General features: G+C 36.5%; 1 protein-coding gene across 1 annotated transcript in view; it reads right to left on the reverse strand.

Annotated features, from left to right (window-relative positions):
* Window positions 1-4318: 4318 nt before the first annotated feature.
* The window catches only part of EREG (epiregulin), a gene marked incomplete at both ends in the record, with an annotated part of 28574 nt that continues 16895 nt past the window's right edge, over window positions 4319-15997 (reverse strand). The window contains 4 exons of the mRNA XM_081113325.1: window positions 4319-4400; window positions 6456-6605; window positions 7243-7366; window positions 9183-9269. Of these exons, the coding sequence (XP_080969451.1) occupies window positions 4319-4400; window positions 6456-6605; window positions 7243-7366; window positions 9183-9269 (443 nt within the window). The remainder of the gene's footprint in view (window positions 4401-6455; window positions 6606-7242; window positions 7367-9182; window positions 9270-15997) is intronic.

Below are 15997 nucleotides of genomic sequence, written 5' to 3' on the forward strand. Positions count from 1 at the left end.
ACTTAAAATAAATGTTCTGGGAGCACAAAAATTCTCTTTTAAAATAAGCTGTTCAATGAAGTTATTTATGCTAGAATTCAGCATATTGCCACTACTTTGCTCTAAGTCAGTGGTTCTCAACCTTGGCTGCACATTAGAATCACCTGGGAATCTTTTTAAAATCCTGATTTCTGGGCCCAGTTGAAAACCACTGCTCTAAGTGAAATAAGTCAGTCAGAGAAAGACAAACACTATATGGTTTCACTTATATGTTTATTCTAAAAATCAAGATAAATGAACAAACTAAACAGACTCAAAGATACAAACAGACTGATGGTTTCTAGAGGGGAAGGGGGTTTAGGAGATGGGTGCAAAACGTGAAGGGATCGAAAAGTACAAGTTGGTAGTCCCAGAATAGTCATGGGGATGTAAAGTACAGCATAGGAAAATATAGTCAATAATATTGTGATAACGATGTGTGGGGCCAGGTGGGTACTGGAAATACCAGGGGAATACTTTGTAAAGAATATGATTAACCACTATGCTGTACACCTGAAAGTAATACAAAATAATATCGAATGTAAAAAAAAAAATGTTCTTCAAAATAATATCAGTTATTTTTTATTAAATTAGGGTATCTATTTTGTTTGAAATACTCTTCTTTAATATTCTAAATACTCTTAAAATACTAACACCTAGAATTTTATAAATAGTGTGACTTTTTATATTTCAAAGAAATTTTTTACTATGGTGGGCAATAAAATATGATAAAGTTATATAATGCTTTCCCAAACTAAGACCATATGTCTTTATATCTAACCACATTGTAGTCCTGTCACTGCTCTTAAGTCCTAGCATACATTATGAGGAAAAAGAAAGAGACTATATTGGTAAAGCTTTTATGCATGGCTTTATTTTTCAAATTTTTTTTCATTTCTCAACAAAAATAAATAAACATTAACAATATCTTGTAAAGTATCTACATTCTCCTTCAATATCTTAAGGTACACAATTATCAAAGCTGATACTGAACACAAACAAATTGATACAATTCAGTACTCTGATAAAATTCATTATCAAATAAGTTACTTTAATTCGCAGGCAATACAACTTTATGTTCCATAGCATCTTTAATATAAACTGTATACCAAAATGTCTCTTCAACTTTAAAAAGTGCAATTACAGAGTACAAAAAAAGCAGAGAAATATACTTTTGACATCATACCAATTTGAATAACAGCTATGTTTTAGGTAAAATTTTTCTCAAATTAAAATATTACAAAGTACTCCAGAACACTGTTTATATAAGCTGTTACTCCCTTTTCTCCCATATAAGAAAGAGTAGAAAAAAACTGAAAATATTAGGAAACAAAATAAATGCATTTTTTCCAAGTCTATAGAATGGATATTGCAGCAAAAATGACAAAGTGGATCAGACATTAGCTTTTACAAACTGCATTATTGAAATCAATAGAAATTAGAAACTAGTATTATGAATTTGTTGCATGAAAATATATTATCTGACAGAAATTGATTTTAGCTTTTTCCCAGACACAAAAATAAAAATCTGAGTTAGACTAGTCATGCTAGTGCACCATTTCTCCCATTGCTTTGACATTGGAAGAAAGATGAGAGCAAAATAAAAAATGTCTAGAATGGTAGTGATCTACTATACTATAAATGTTCAATATATATATATATATATATATATATATATATATACATATATCTCAATTTTGAGGTAAAACCTTTAGTACTAATCATAGTACTTATGTTCTTGGTTATAGAGTATGTTAAGTGAGTTACATTATTGTGTGATCTTGGTAGGAAGACATGAATTATCATATATACATTAGATTTACATTTGTTCTCAATATCTTGGCTATAAATAGCCCCTTCTAGAAATATAATGAGAAATCTGTAAAATAAGGAAGACAGACTAAATGTGAGCCAAAATATTTCCATTGCTTAGAGGAAACATGAGCTGATAGTAATAATTTTACTTTTATTTTTGCCTAGCATTATTCTCATTAAGGCAATTATTTTTTACTTACTTTTCATCCACAAAAAGCAATCTGGGCCCCACCTTTTATTATTTAACATGTATTTCTAAATAAAGACTTAACTTTAACAGTGGCTAGTTTTATAAACATCCTTAAATGAAGAGTAAAAACACACCTAACTACTTACAATTAGTGATGCAATATGAGTTGAGATGCTTCAGATAAACCAATATGACTCCTTGTCAGTAAAATTAATGAATTGAAGCTGATTTCTTGGTTAGTCAATAAATACTCTGAAGCAATGCAGATCACTTAAAATAGGCAGACTTTGTTTACAGGTGTCAATAAGTATGTATAGGATTTAAAATGTGTTCTTAAACATTTGACTTCAGCTATATTAGATAGCAAACAGAAATATCCTTTTTGAGCTCACTGAATTTTATTTTACTTCTCTTTATCTTGTTTTTAAGTTTTATATATTTTTGATAAAGTAACAAGTGATTATAATTTGATTAACTGAGCTCACATGTACATGTGTGTTTATATGTGAATATGCACACACACACAAATAATTTGTTCTCCGAATAGTAAAGAACCAGGTTCAGGACTTTGGATAAGCATCATGTGAATGCACCAGGCTATATAATGCAGGGGTACATGTGGAAGCAATCCTGGCACCTGGCACCTCAGAGGTTAGCCATCACTTATTTTATCTTTGTTGCCCTAGCACATGTCAGGACAACAAGTGGAAAAGAATAGACCCTCTCTGATCAAGTGTGTGATGCTGAGAAACTAAAGGTCTCCATTCAGTAAGATAGTCTCCCTGCGACCCCCAGGTGGTAACAGCCCTGACTCCTTATGCAGTTGCCCCAAGCATCCTTACTAACTCACTGAGACCATAGGCTCTGAGCACAGGAGAAACCAGAGTCTCTTCCCCAAAATAAACAAAAGACAAAAAATAAGGCCCTGGTTTCATCCCAGCCTTCATCAGAAGGAATGAATGGTTAAGTCTAAATTGTAAAAACTTTCAAATGTGTTCATTTGGAAAAATACATTATGGCTTATATTTTCTTGTTTTCCCCATGTTCTGTATCAAGATAATTTTAAATATGTAATTTCAAATTCTACAAGAAGCTACTTACTTTATTTCTTAAGTTAAAAATTTATTCGGTAGAAAACAACTATTTCTTTAGACAATATATATAACTATTGTCTTGTACTTTAAAATAATGATTAGTCCATCAAATTTTGGACTATGACTTAACCTTAGAATTCAACAAAATCCTTACAAAAATAAATACTTTTTTAAAAAAATATATTTTATTGATTTCAGAGAGGAAGGAAGAGGGAGAGAGAGATAGAAACATCAATGATGAGAGAGAATCATTGATTGGTTGCCTCCTGCATGCCCCCTACTGGGGATCAAGCTTGCAACCCGAGCATGTGCCCTTTACTGGAATCAAACCTGGGACCCTTCAGTCCGCAGGCTGACGCTCTATCCACTGAGCCAAACCGGCTAGGGCAAAAAAATAAATACTCTTAAAAAGAAGCTCTAAGTGTGGATTTAAAAAAAAAACAAAATTGTCTCAGAAGCAAGAGTTGCCTCACATAAATGCTGTACAAAAAAAAGGAACTTTGTGAAGCTATAAAAATATCTACTATTTGCATAAAAGATGGTATAAATTGGTTCATTTTCCTTAAGGAAAATCTGTTAGACGGGTGACGAGTATCCATAAGAGCTGTGGGTTGGAATAAGGAATTGTCCACTTCCCCTCCAAGCAGGTAAACAGAGTTATAGCTGAGGATGGGCCTGGAGGGAGCAGAGCTCTCCCAGTTTAGTTTGTTTCAAATGTGTAGTGTTTAGCACACGATCTGTATTTGCTTCTCCCCAATTCCCATTATATCATTGTTTCAGTATATGACACAGTGGAGTCAAGTTATACATCAAACTACGGTATAAACAAACCAATCATCATTGCTTTGAGGAGTGGAAAAATATACTTATTAAACTGATTTGACCATATATTTAGGCTTACAGCAATCTGTCCTTTGCTGATACTTCTCGAGCAACTTATTTGTAGCAGACAAATAAGTTTGAAGCTTTCAATAAAGCACTTAGCTCAAGAAAAAAAAATATCAATTTTCTTTCTATATTAGTTTGTGTACATTTACAAATAGTTTGTCAAAAATAAACAAGTAAAAAAGTTTCCAAATATATTAAAAATATACCATTGTTGACTTAACACATGACCCAACATAAATATTATTAATAAAATAGGAATATTAACATCAACAGGCTTGCTGTGCATCCCGGCCCTTGAGCTTGGTGGTGCCACTCAGACTTGTGGCAACGCCAGGTTTCCTGAGGTCACCCTTTCATACTCCTTCCTTGACTTTTTACTTTCTCGATTTCTGTACCTGGAAATATTCAGAAATGAAACTGTTAGCACTGCAATTAACAGTAATGAGAACAAAGTATGTTAACAAAAGGAACACATATATGGACTCAAAATGTGCATCTGCATGGTGTTTCCAGAATGACAAAGGTGAATAGGTTTAGGTTGAACAAGAAAAAAAAAATAAAAAAGGAGAAGAAGAAACAGCTTTCTGTGGCCAAACAATTTTTTTTTTGGGGGGGGGGTACTTAAAAATTGGGGGAAGGAAATGGTGAAACATGGCTAACATTATCTTGAAAATTGTAAAATTTCAAGAGCATGTAACCACATTTAAGCCTCATTTGTTTTTGTTTTTTTATTCCTTTCTCTCTCTTTCTCTCTCTCTCTCTCTCTCTCTCTCTCTCTCTCTCTCTCATCTTTGTTTTTTTATTCCTTTCTCTCTCTCTCTCTCTCTCTCTCTCTCTCTCTCTCTCTCTCTCTCTCTCATCTTTGTTTCCTTCATCTCTACGTACCTACTTAAAAACTAGTATTTTGAATATCACACTATATTATTACATTCTACCCATCACAATGATATAATGCTATCACCAATAAAAATTAAAATAACTAGGATTTATCAGGCACTAATTAGGTTACTGACAATGTTCTAAGTGCTATACATTCATTTTTTATTTTATTCTCACATTTATATTGCCATCTTCATTTTACAGATAAGAAAGTGAAATATAAATAGGTCACATAACCTGGCCAAGATCTCCTAGCTAGGTGTCATAAATCTATCACCATTTATTTTGTGGGTTTTTAAAAAATATACTTTTATTGATTTCAGGGAGGAAGGGAGAGGGAGAGAGAGATAGAAACATCAATGATGAGAGAATCATTGATCGGCTGCCTACTGAACGCCCCTTACTGGGGATCAAGCCCGCAACCCAGACAGTACCCTTGACCAGAATTGAATCCGGGACCCTTTAGTCTGCAGGCCAAACCAGCTAGGGCTATCACAATTTAGAATCATCTTTCATTCAAGCTATCTTCCAAATATTTTGAGTTTATTTTCTACCCATTTTGGAATTAAGCATATAGCCTATGCTTAGTGGAAGAATACATTAAAAAGCCTTTGTTTAGACTCAGTCCTGCCACTTGTCAACTATATGAGCTGGGGCATGTCAGGTGGCCACTCTAGATTTCATTTTCCCATCTTTACCAAGGAAAGAACTGTAGTCGAAGACCTTCCAGGTGTATTTCAGATTTAATCATATCTAGTTCTGTGGTCATAACTAATTAGGAAGGCATTATTATTTGGTGAATACTTAAAATCAAACATGGGCAAAACAAATTTAATCTTATAAAAGTAGCACACTTTAGACCATCAACAGTAGAAGTTCACTACTTCCATAAAAAATTATTCAAATGTACATGGAGAGATTTGTAACAGTTCCAAAATAAGAAGAATTTCATGGAGACATTTTAATAGCATCTGTTAGGATCTAATTCACACTGTTCCCATACCCTGGTCCTAGCAGCATGGCATTGTACATGAGGGTGGGTGGGACTGTTCTGCGAACTGACCTGAAGCACTTTTTAAAAGTAAGCTTTTATAATTGCCTGGAAACTCATTTCTATTAGTCTGCCTTAAATTTTAAGACCCTAAGTTTCTGGGGTTATTAATTTACGATGCTGTATTTTATGAAATACAAAACTTGACCCAATAAATTAAATACAAGTGCCTAAGTATAACACTGGCATCATGGCTTATGGCTTACTTTCATATTTATTATCATATTCAATACTGAGTTCTGTAATTAATGTAGGATAAGGAATTCTCTCTGTATTTTATAAGGAACTGATGTTCCCAGGTTTCACCCTCCCTATGCATAAGGTCACATAGGTAGTAAGTAACAGAGGTCATCATAGAATCAAATCGAGATGTTCTGCTACTACAACTTCTTCCTAAATAAAATCAGTGCAGAGTCTATCTTCTCCCTCTAAAGAATACTTTGTCCATGTTTTTACCCAGTTTAAAAGTCTGTATTGTCTAAAAGTGACTGATAAAGACGGTGTAAAAGCGCTGTCTTACCATCTCCAGAAGTAGTACATGGAGCCAGCGACGAAGACAAGAACGAAGAGAATGAGAATCACAGTCAGAGCTACATATTCTTTGCTCAAGGGCTGTTGGACCGTTAGAAAGAAGTGCTCACATCGGACACCAGCATAGCCCACATCACACCTAAAGGGAAATGCAAGAGAAAGATCAATGAATGTTCTCAAACCGTGGCTGCGGCTTAGTTTTGTAAGAACTAATCTCACACTGTGATGCAAGAAATCAACAAGGTTTGGCAAAAGATGAATTCAAAGCCTGACCTAGAATCAGGCCGCTAGATACAAAGATCCCCATATTGCGCTCAAGCTAAATTGTGGTATGACAATGACAGTCCAGGTCAGCGGCCAGGTGACTGTCCATCTGGAATAGGGTTTTGTAAGTTTTTCAGGTTTGAAGTGCTTTTTGTCTATATCAGTGGAATCAATTCCTAAAACAGTGGTTGATGAATATACGTCAAGGGGCAAGATTAGAAGTTGAGCTGCTATTATGGCATATGTGAGAGAGAGGCATCTGAAGCCCTCCCCAGTCTGTACCCCTGAAGTATCTGTACAATTTGATAACTACTACTATTTGCCCCCTAATTTTATTTTAAAAAAACTTACTTAATAAAGTGTTTAATTGGACATATAAACTGTATGCTCATAGTACATATAAACTGCTCCCCATGGAAATATAGAGTAACTTCAATAAATAAATAAAAACAGAGAAATCTAGGTTAAAAAAATGTTGTTTGTTTGTTTGCTTGTTTGTTTGGGGGTATTACCTGCAGTATTTTTCACTCATGTCCACCAGGAAGATGCACTGTCCATGCAAACAGTAGCCAATCATGTCAGAGCTACACTGTGTTATTGACACTTGAGCCACACGTGGATTGTTTTCTGTCTTAACTGTGAAGAAAATGGAGAGTTGAATACATTCTGTTGCCTTCCTGGAAGCATGAATCATCCTTTCATAATAGTAACCACTGATCTGCTGTGACGAAGCAGGTCAGGTACCAATCAGTAGAGACGAATTTTCAGGAACACGGAGTCATTCTATTATCACACTCCCTTATCAAGAGACAACACCTGAGTCCAAAAGAAAGTGGCCAACAGACTAAACCAGACAAACCTGGGGATTTAATTCTCAAATGACAACATGTAAAGGTAGAAAAGGTAAGTTGAGGGACACACACATGCACATGCACACACACACATTATTACCCTCCACAATTATTCACTTAACCAAAATTAGTCCAATTTTTTCAAATCTCAAAATAATTCTGAAATTCATTATTCCGAAAGCAATTTTAAACTGAATACATTAATTCATTTTAAATAGTTTAATTCTATAATGGCTTGTAAGCTAGTAAGGCTTGCTCTGGTGTGCATTCCAGAATTGTTGAGGTTACCATCAAAGAAATCAACCAAAGCCTCCCAACATCTCTAACAATGAGTCCTGAGCATGAACTGGATAAACCCCAAATTACTGAAGCAAGTTATAGCAATGGAAATAGGAGCTTTGTTAGAGACAGTGTTGCAGTTTACATGTACAATTCACTTTAGAATATTTTAGGTGTTAAAATGTGAAGAATGCTCATGACATAATTTTTTTTAAAAATAGCATCTTGATTGCAATACTCTAGTTCAAATAATCAAAAAAGGGAGAAGAAGGCAGACCAGACCTTCAGAGAGCACCGTGATGAAGGACAAGAGAGAAGGTGAATTTTTGGAAAATATCTTGGTTCCTCAGATAACGCTGGGCTCAATAGCTCAGGATAACCCTTGACTCAATGACTCAACATTTTGACTAAATTTAAAGCCAGTCTCTCTTGAACCCCCAGCAGAGTCCTCTAGGGTCCTTGAGAGAGACTGTACATCCACTTATCTTTGCATCCCTAGGCCTATGTTTGTCACATAGTCAGTAATCCATGAATGTTTCCGAATGAGTGCTGTGACTACAAAGACAGAACATCACTTGTTCCTCTTACAAAAATAAAATGAAAATACATTGATGATCTACTGTGTACAAAGTTTCAGCTTGAGCCACACGTGGATTGTTTTCTGTCTTAACTGTGAAGACAGTTTTGCCTGGGATCCAGCCTGTAACAATGGTTTCTCAGCAAAGCTCTGGGGAATGGCTCTAGGGCAGTGGTTCTCAACCTTCCTAATGCCACGGCCCTTTAATACAGTTCCTCATGTTGTAGTGACCATAAAATATTTTCATTGCTACTTCATAACTGTAATTTTGCTACTCTAGTGAATTGTAATGTAAATATTTGATATGCAGGATGTATTTTCATTGTTACAAATTGAACATAATTAAAGCATAGTGATTAATCACAAAAACAATATGTAATTATATATGTGTTTTCCGATGGTCTTAGGCGACCCCTGTGAAATGGTCGTTCGACCCCCAAAGGGGTCACGACCCACAGGTTGAGAACCGCTGTTCTAGGGAATCTAATTTTCTTGTTCCTTATCTCTTCAAGATCAAATTTTTCCATGTAACTAGAAACACAGTCCCTCTTCCTTCAATTATTTCTTTGTATGTTTTCCAGGTTGCTAGTTCATAAGGGAGTTAAAAACATGTGTTTCTTAACACAGTAGCTATTTTCCTTCCTTTCCCCCCCCCCGACTTTCATATGTATTTATAGTCTTTGAGTTTGCATTTCTGTTAACAATATGTAATCCTCTGAAGCACTGTTGATAAAGTTGGGCTTACCTAAAGCTGTGCAGTTGTCTTCAGATTCTCCCGGGATACACAAAGGAATCACAGTGGTTCCAAGAACTAGATGTAGAAGATAAAAACCTGTTTATGGGGGAAAAATCAAATATGTAATTAATGCTTCAAGGAAAAAAAGCTTGGTCAGATTTCCACTATAATGCAGCATTTAGAATTTGATCCATTGAAACCATAAAAGAAAATCATTCCTGGAAACAGGCATATAATTGAAAATGAACCCCCAGGTCTTAGGTGCAAGGGTAAAAGCTTTGGCATTGTATTCATAGTTAGTTACAGATTTAACCTGCTTCAAATCCTTCATAGGAACCTTTTTCAAGACCTGATTTTGAAGTTTGATATCCTAAGAAGCTTAGAAATTCAAAAATTGTAAGATTTCTAATGTTTTATTCCATGTTATGCTTGAAGCAATGCTCTAAGATAGAACCTATCACAAAAGAATGATTCAAATAAGAATTAGGTTCTACTTATGATAACAACTATGCAGAACTCTCTACCTAAGATATATTCCTTGTTGACTTAAGTGCCTAAATTCTAAATTACTCTTGCATTGTAAAATGTAAGCTAGGCAGGGTCAGGGTATATCTTATCTAACTCGGAATGCACGCACATACACAGAGCCGTAGGAACACAGTTTCCGTCAACCCAGGAAGCATTTGAACAAAGCGTTTCATCCTGTATCTCCAATAAAAAGGCAAATATTGGAAAACAGGCACCAGAGTGCCTCAGGTAGTTTCTTCATTGAGTAGAAAGCATAATATGAATGTTTTTAATTGCATAGGTATTTACTAAAGAGAGTTTAGTCTCATCTGTTTAATAGTCAGGTATTTGTACTACAACCACTCTTTCCATTCCTATGAGTAATTATTATATAAATATAAATGGTGGTGTTAGTGGTAACATTGGCAGCAGTTAACATTTCTTGAACACATACTACATGCAGGCATGATTCTATCCTCCTTGTCTTTATTATCTCATTTAATCTCCTTATGGACTCTTAGAGGAAGATACTATTGTTGTTACTATGAGAAAACTAAAACATAAAGAGTTTAAGCAACTTTCCTAAGAGTACATAGTATTGTTGTGAATGGGGCACTTGCAGAATTTGGAAACAGACAACAATGTTAGGGTATAATAGACATCACATGGAACAAACAAGTGTAAACGTAATTGAAGCAGATTATTTAATCCCAAAGGTAGGCAACAAAAGGCAATCCTGGGAAAACTTGAGCAATGTATTTCCCTCCCTTAGAGTTTTTGGAAGAATTAAATAAAACGGTATTTTTCTGAAATAATGCCTAACATAGCAGAGATCACCAGAGATGTTCCTTCAGTCAACATCTAGTCTCTGATGTTAGCAGTATATACAGGCAGTGCCCTCTACTGGTCTGTACCAAGATTATTTTCTTTTTCTCCAAGGAGGCATGTATCTGTTAAGCAAATTACATATTTTCTGTATCAGCATCATAGTTTGTAATTTAATGTTTCGCAATTGACACTTCTAACAATTCTGTGAAGTAGTTATTAGCCCCAAACAACCTTAGTGCAGTTAAATTAAATGTCTTGTCCAAGACCAATTATCCAGTGACCATAGAAGATAAGAATCAGAAATGTACCTTTTGACATCAAGCCTCATAATCTTTCAATGATTTGAAAATACTTTTTTAATATTAGAGCTACCCCCCCCCCTTCTGTATTTCTACAATGTAAATGCTGCTTCAATTACTATCTTTCTTAGGAAAGGAAACCATCTTTCTTAAATGAGAAAAACAGAAAGGGCTAAAGTTTGGATTTTATTGCCAGTTGAACAGAGATGAAAAAAGATTACTTTGTCCACCTAGCTTTTCATGGGGAATGAGCTAGAATCTCATCCAAGTCCATTTTGTCCTACATCTCAATATAATTTTGCCATGTACTTTAACGACTGAAGAACTAAACCCTTTAACGTATACAGTCTGCTCAACTCAAACTGAAGTTCTAAATAAGTATTTTTACATCCTTGACCCTCCTATTCTTCCGTATTTCTCCAACTGAAGAGTGCTTGGGAGGTAATGTTACTAATTCTCCCACCAGGAAAGGGCCAGCCAGGCTCATTGAAGCTCATTTTTTTATCCTTTGCAGGAATCAGAAACTAGCCTCTCCTGTTCAAGATTGCTTCCAGCTGCAACCTTCGACGATGTTAGAATCCAGCTAATGGTTTGGGGGTGTTGCTTCTCGGCCTTTTTTTTTTTTTTAAGGATTTTAGCAGTTGTTAATTTTCCCACTGTTGGACACTTTGTTCCACTTGGTCAGGCCACAGGTGAAATGTTTGTCTTTGTGAACTAAAGAATGTTCAGTGCAGGGCGTGCCTCCACAAAAACTGGGCTCTCCTAGCCTGTGACACTCCCTTGGACATAGTCCATCACTCAGGATGGTTTCTGTGAGACTCACGACGTTAATCCAACATCCGGGTGTTTTACAGAAGAAATTGTAAATAATTTTAAAGGCTACTCTCAAAAGCAAGTGTGTAGACTCCAGTTCCATCGCGAATCTATGTAACCAGTAAGATAGCAAAACTAACTCTCAATCATGTGTCCATCTGCACAGCTCTATTGCTTTAAAACAGTGGTTCTGAAGCTTCCCTCCACCTCACCTCTGCCCCAGACCCTTGCAAACTGGGGTAAAGGAGTAAGTGGAGGTGATAAAAAAAAAACCTGAAAAACTCCACCATGAAAGATTCTGATATCGACTATCCTGTACCCTTAAGAATCACTACTCATTATTTTAAAGTCATACAGGAAAGGAATAGATGCTAACGTCATATCCATATATTTCTTTAATCTGGCAGTTTTTCATGACTTTAGCATCATAACTTTAGTGTTATCTATACTAATAAAAGGGTAATATGCTCATTAGGCCAGATAGACCAGACGTCTTCCTGACATTCTTCTGGATGTCCTTCTGGACAAAGCGGAAGCGGCTGCGAGGGCTGAGGGCCAGCAGCACAGGAGAGGCGGCGGCACCGGCCGACTCAGCGCAGCGGGCCCCTTCCACAGAGGCAGCAGGAAAGGGGGCTGTGCGGCCCCGGTCCCAGTGCTGCCCCTTCTGCAGAGGCAGCCGCAGAGGCTGGATGGGGTGCGACCTGCTAGGCCTCAACCTCTTACAGCCCCTCCCTCAGCTGGCCTGGCCCCAGATCACCTCCCTCCCGCAGGTGGGCGGGGGGTGGGGCCAGCACTAAGAAGTGAGGGCTGAGGGCCGGCAGCCACAGGGGTGGCAGCAGCAGTGGGGTGATGGGGGTGGTACCTTCCCCTGATCAGCTGGTCACCTCCTGCAGAGGGAGGCCAGACTGGGGAGCGGGCCCAAGCTATCAGTAGGACATCTCCTGAGGGTTCCCAGACTGTGAGAGGGGGCAGGCCAGGCTGAGGGATTACCCCTGCCAGTGCATGAATTTTCATGCACCGGGCCTCTAGTTTGAACATAATGATCTCTCTGAGATACAACCACTTGGGTTTGGATCCTTGACCAGGGGCCCAGCTAAGAAAATAATTCACTATGATACTAAAGATTTTGGGTCGTGTCCGTGTGTCAGAAAAACAGGTCTAGTGGCAAGTTCACATTGGTAACTAAAACACGAGGAATTCTGCACAAGGTGAAAAGGGGTAAATGATTTGTGAACTCAAAATTAGCAGGTGAAATGTCTGTTTCATTACTGCTATAAAAATCATAATCCCTTTAGAGGCCATTTTTTCTGTCAAACTTCCAAATAGGTTTTAGGATCCTGAAGCTCACCTATTCATCTCTCTACCTTCACCTTTCAAAGACTGTGTCTCAGTGAAATCTCAAGTGTGCCAGCAGGAAGTGGTGTTGGTGACTCACAGGATACAAACCACCTCTACCCTGTGAGTCAGGGCCTGGGCCTACACCCTTACACAATATTGGGGACCGCACGCGTGGGAGAGGTTGAGTGCCATTACCTGAATGGGGGTAGCACTAAATGTTGTGGGCCCTGGAGCATTAAGAAGTGCTTGCCCAATAGCAGGAGGAATGCCAAATGTCAAACGTGTCTAATTACATCTGGTTTCTTTTGACCTTGCAATTTTTGCCCGCACTGAGGGGCTCATCTAGAAGAAGGCAGGGACTTGGTGACTAGCCTACCAAGTCAAGTCAGCAAAATCAATTGCAGTTCCGGAAATAAATTGGCCTCCCTTTTTTCTCCCTTTGAAAAAAAATCAAGCACATAAAAATGACCCAAAATAAAATGAAATGGGTTACAGAATGAAAGGAATGCAATTTTTTTTTCTCCCTAATTTTACCTTTTATGTTTAGAACAGAACACCAAACTTATAATAAATTGTAGTATTTGCCCAGTCCAAACAGGTAGTAAAACCTGTTTTATTCACATTTTTGCTTTGGTCACATGTCAATCTACTCATGGACTGCTAGATTTCCACCTCTTCCATGGTGGTCTATAACTTTAGCATATGTGTGTGGCACAGTAGGCACCTTATGTCTTGAACACTTTGAAAGAGTGAATATCCCTTCACCATTTCCACATGCTTTTGTTTTAAATTACATTCCACTATTAGATGAGGTCTTGCTGCACCTTGGTTAAAATAACTGGAAAATCTTTATTACATGACATAATGTAACACACTACTGTCAATACCTTCCAGGAACATCCTACTTTTCATATACTTATAAATAATTTTGTCTTTGTTTCAAGCAACCACTCTCTTCTTACAGGTTTTCAATGTTAACTTTTCAACTAAACTTCATTAAAAACTAAATGTTAAAACCAATTAAAACTATTTGAGACCAAACAGAATGAAACCAGAGGTGGATATGATAATGGTTTCAAATAAGTATTTCTTTTAATTTTGACATTAATAGATAGCCATAGGATTCTGTTTGTCAAGGGAAAAGGAAAGACTTCATAGGCCATCTTTTTTTTTTCAATTCAGAGGCATTATACCCTTCAATTTTGGTAGTAATTTCTAAATCATACTTCAAAGTGCTCATAATTGGTCATACAATACTACACTTAAAGCCATTCAAATCAAGAATCAGTGTGTCAAAATATAAGGGATTAGTTTATTTCACCCTAAAATAGATTTTAAGATATATCTTATTCATGATAGAAATCTTCTCAGAATGCAGGTGGATGCATATCCCCTCTTGTATAAAGGGTACAATGCTATTAATCTCAGTGTTTGGAATTTTGTGACTTAAGACCTCCTAATATGGGGCATGCATTCCCTAAAAGCCAGATATATTTCTAGAATATTATTTCAAATGTTTTATTGTAAATTTTTTCCTTACAAGATAATGTCATTTGGAAGGCTCTTTATATAACTTTTTTTTTACCTTGACTCCCTTCCATCTTGTTTCTCACACCTATCCCTATAGAGCCAATTCAGAAATATAAATTACTATTACATTATTGTTTCAAAAGAAACATCTCCTAAAGGGGCCACAGTTTAGATTATGAGTGTTTTGTCATTTGCCTTCTTTTCGTTGTGGTCATATTGTATGTGGCCTGAAGCTTTGAATATGTAATGGCATCTTTAGAAACAATGATTATTATCACATGCATTCTTTCTAAAGACCTAATGCCAAAAATAAATTATCAAAAGAACTGAGTTTTAATCAGCAAGCATCAAAAAAAAAAAGAGGAAAAAATAAGTACACAAAGATAACATTAAAGTCTCAAAGCTAATTGCTTTTCATTCAGCAAGACTGCATACTGCACCTAGCACATTTAAAGCTGTGAAAGAGTTGTACTTGGTGAAAATATGTTTTTGTTAAATTGGAGACTTCAGCTTCAGTAAGAAGCACAAATGCAACCGTAGTATAATGCTAGGATGGGAAGAACTTAGGTACACCCAATAAATAAAAAAGGAGACTAGCTTTGCCTATATTTATTTTTAGTAACTACATGTCTCAAATTATATTTGTTCAATACTTATCTATTGAGGGTGTTCTGTCTGTGAGATATTGAACAAGATGCTGAAAGGAAAATTGGTGGAAAAGATATAACTCCTGTCCTAAATAGAGTTAATGGGCTAGACACCCGAGGATGAAGAGGACAGGAGAGAATTCATACATGATGTCAAGTTCCTGGCTAGACAATACCAAGGAGGGTGGTGCCATTAAAAGAGTAGGAAACAGGCAGGCCAGCAGATTTGCGGAGGCACTTGGAAATGGTAGACATGAACGGAGAACATAATGAATGAAGGAATTTGAGTATGTAGTTCATATGTCACCTATTCACACTTATTAGGCCCTTAGGAATACAAATCTTAAATAAAAGAGTAAGAATTGAGTTGATGGAGTCTATTTGAAATTCATATAAGGGAATATGACCTTTAAAGGCATAGGAGCCATTCAGATGTCTCAAGAGTGATTAGAAATGGCCAAGAAAATTCACAAAAAAAGGAAGTTCAGTGTTGTATGAACCAATAGGTAGAATTATAAAAGGAGGCATGGGGTTGTCAGCAAAGCAATTATATATGAAGAAAGTATGAGTGACACCATCATAAATAGGATTCATCATTATTCAGGGCAAATGGTGCTATAATCAGCAATAAAAATTGCTCAGTTGACTTTTTCAACACTAGAATTGGTTTTATGTTTGCATCTGGCTTACCATTAATATTAATTTTATTTGTCTTGGTAACTCAAGCATTGATTATTCAAACTTTGAATTATGAGTGCCAGTGGAAAACCCATCAGGTTAGTGATTCTCAATCCAGAGTAATTTTGTCAACCAAGGACATTTGGCAATGCCTGGTGGCATTTTTGGGTGTCACAACTGGGGG

The sequence above is a fragment of the Myotis nattereri genome, assembly GCF_964212035.1.
Source record: "Myotis nattereri genome assembly, chromosome: 1".
Taxonomy (NCBI): Eukaryota; Metazoa; Chordata; class Mammalia; order Chiroptera; family Vespertilionidae; genus Myotis; species Myotis nattereri.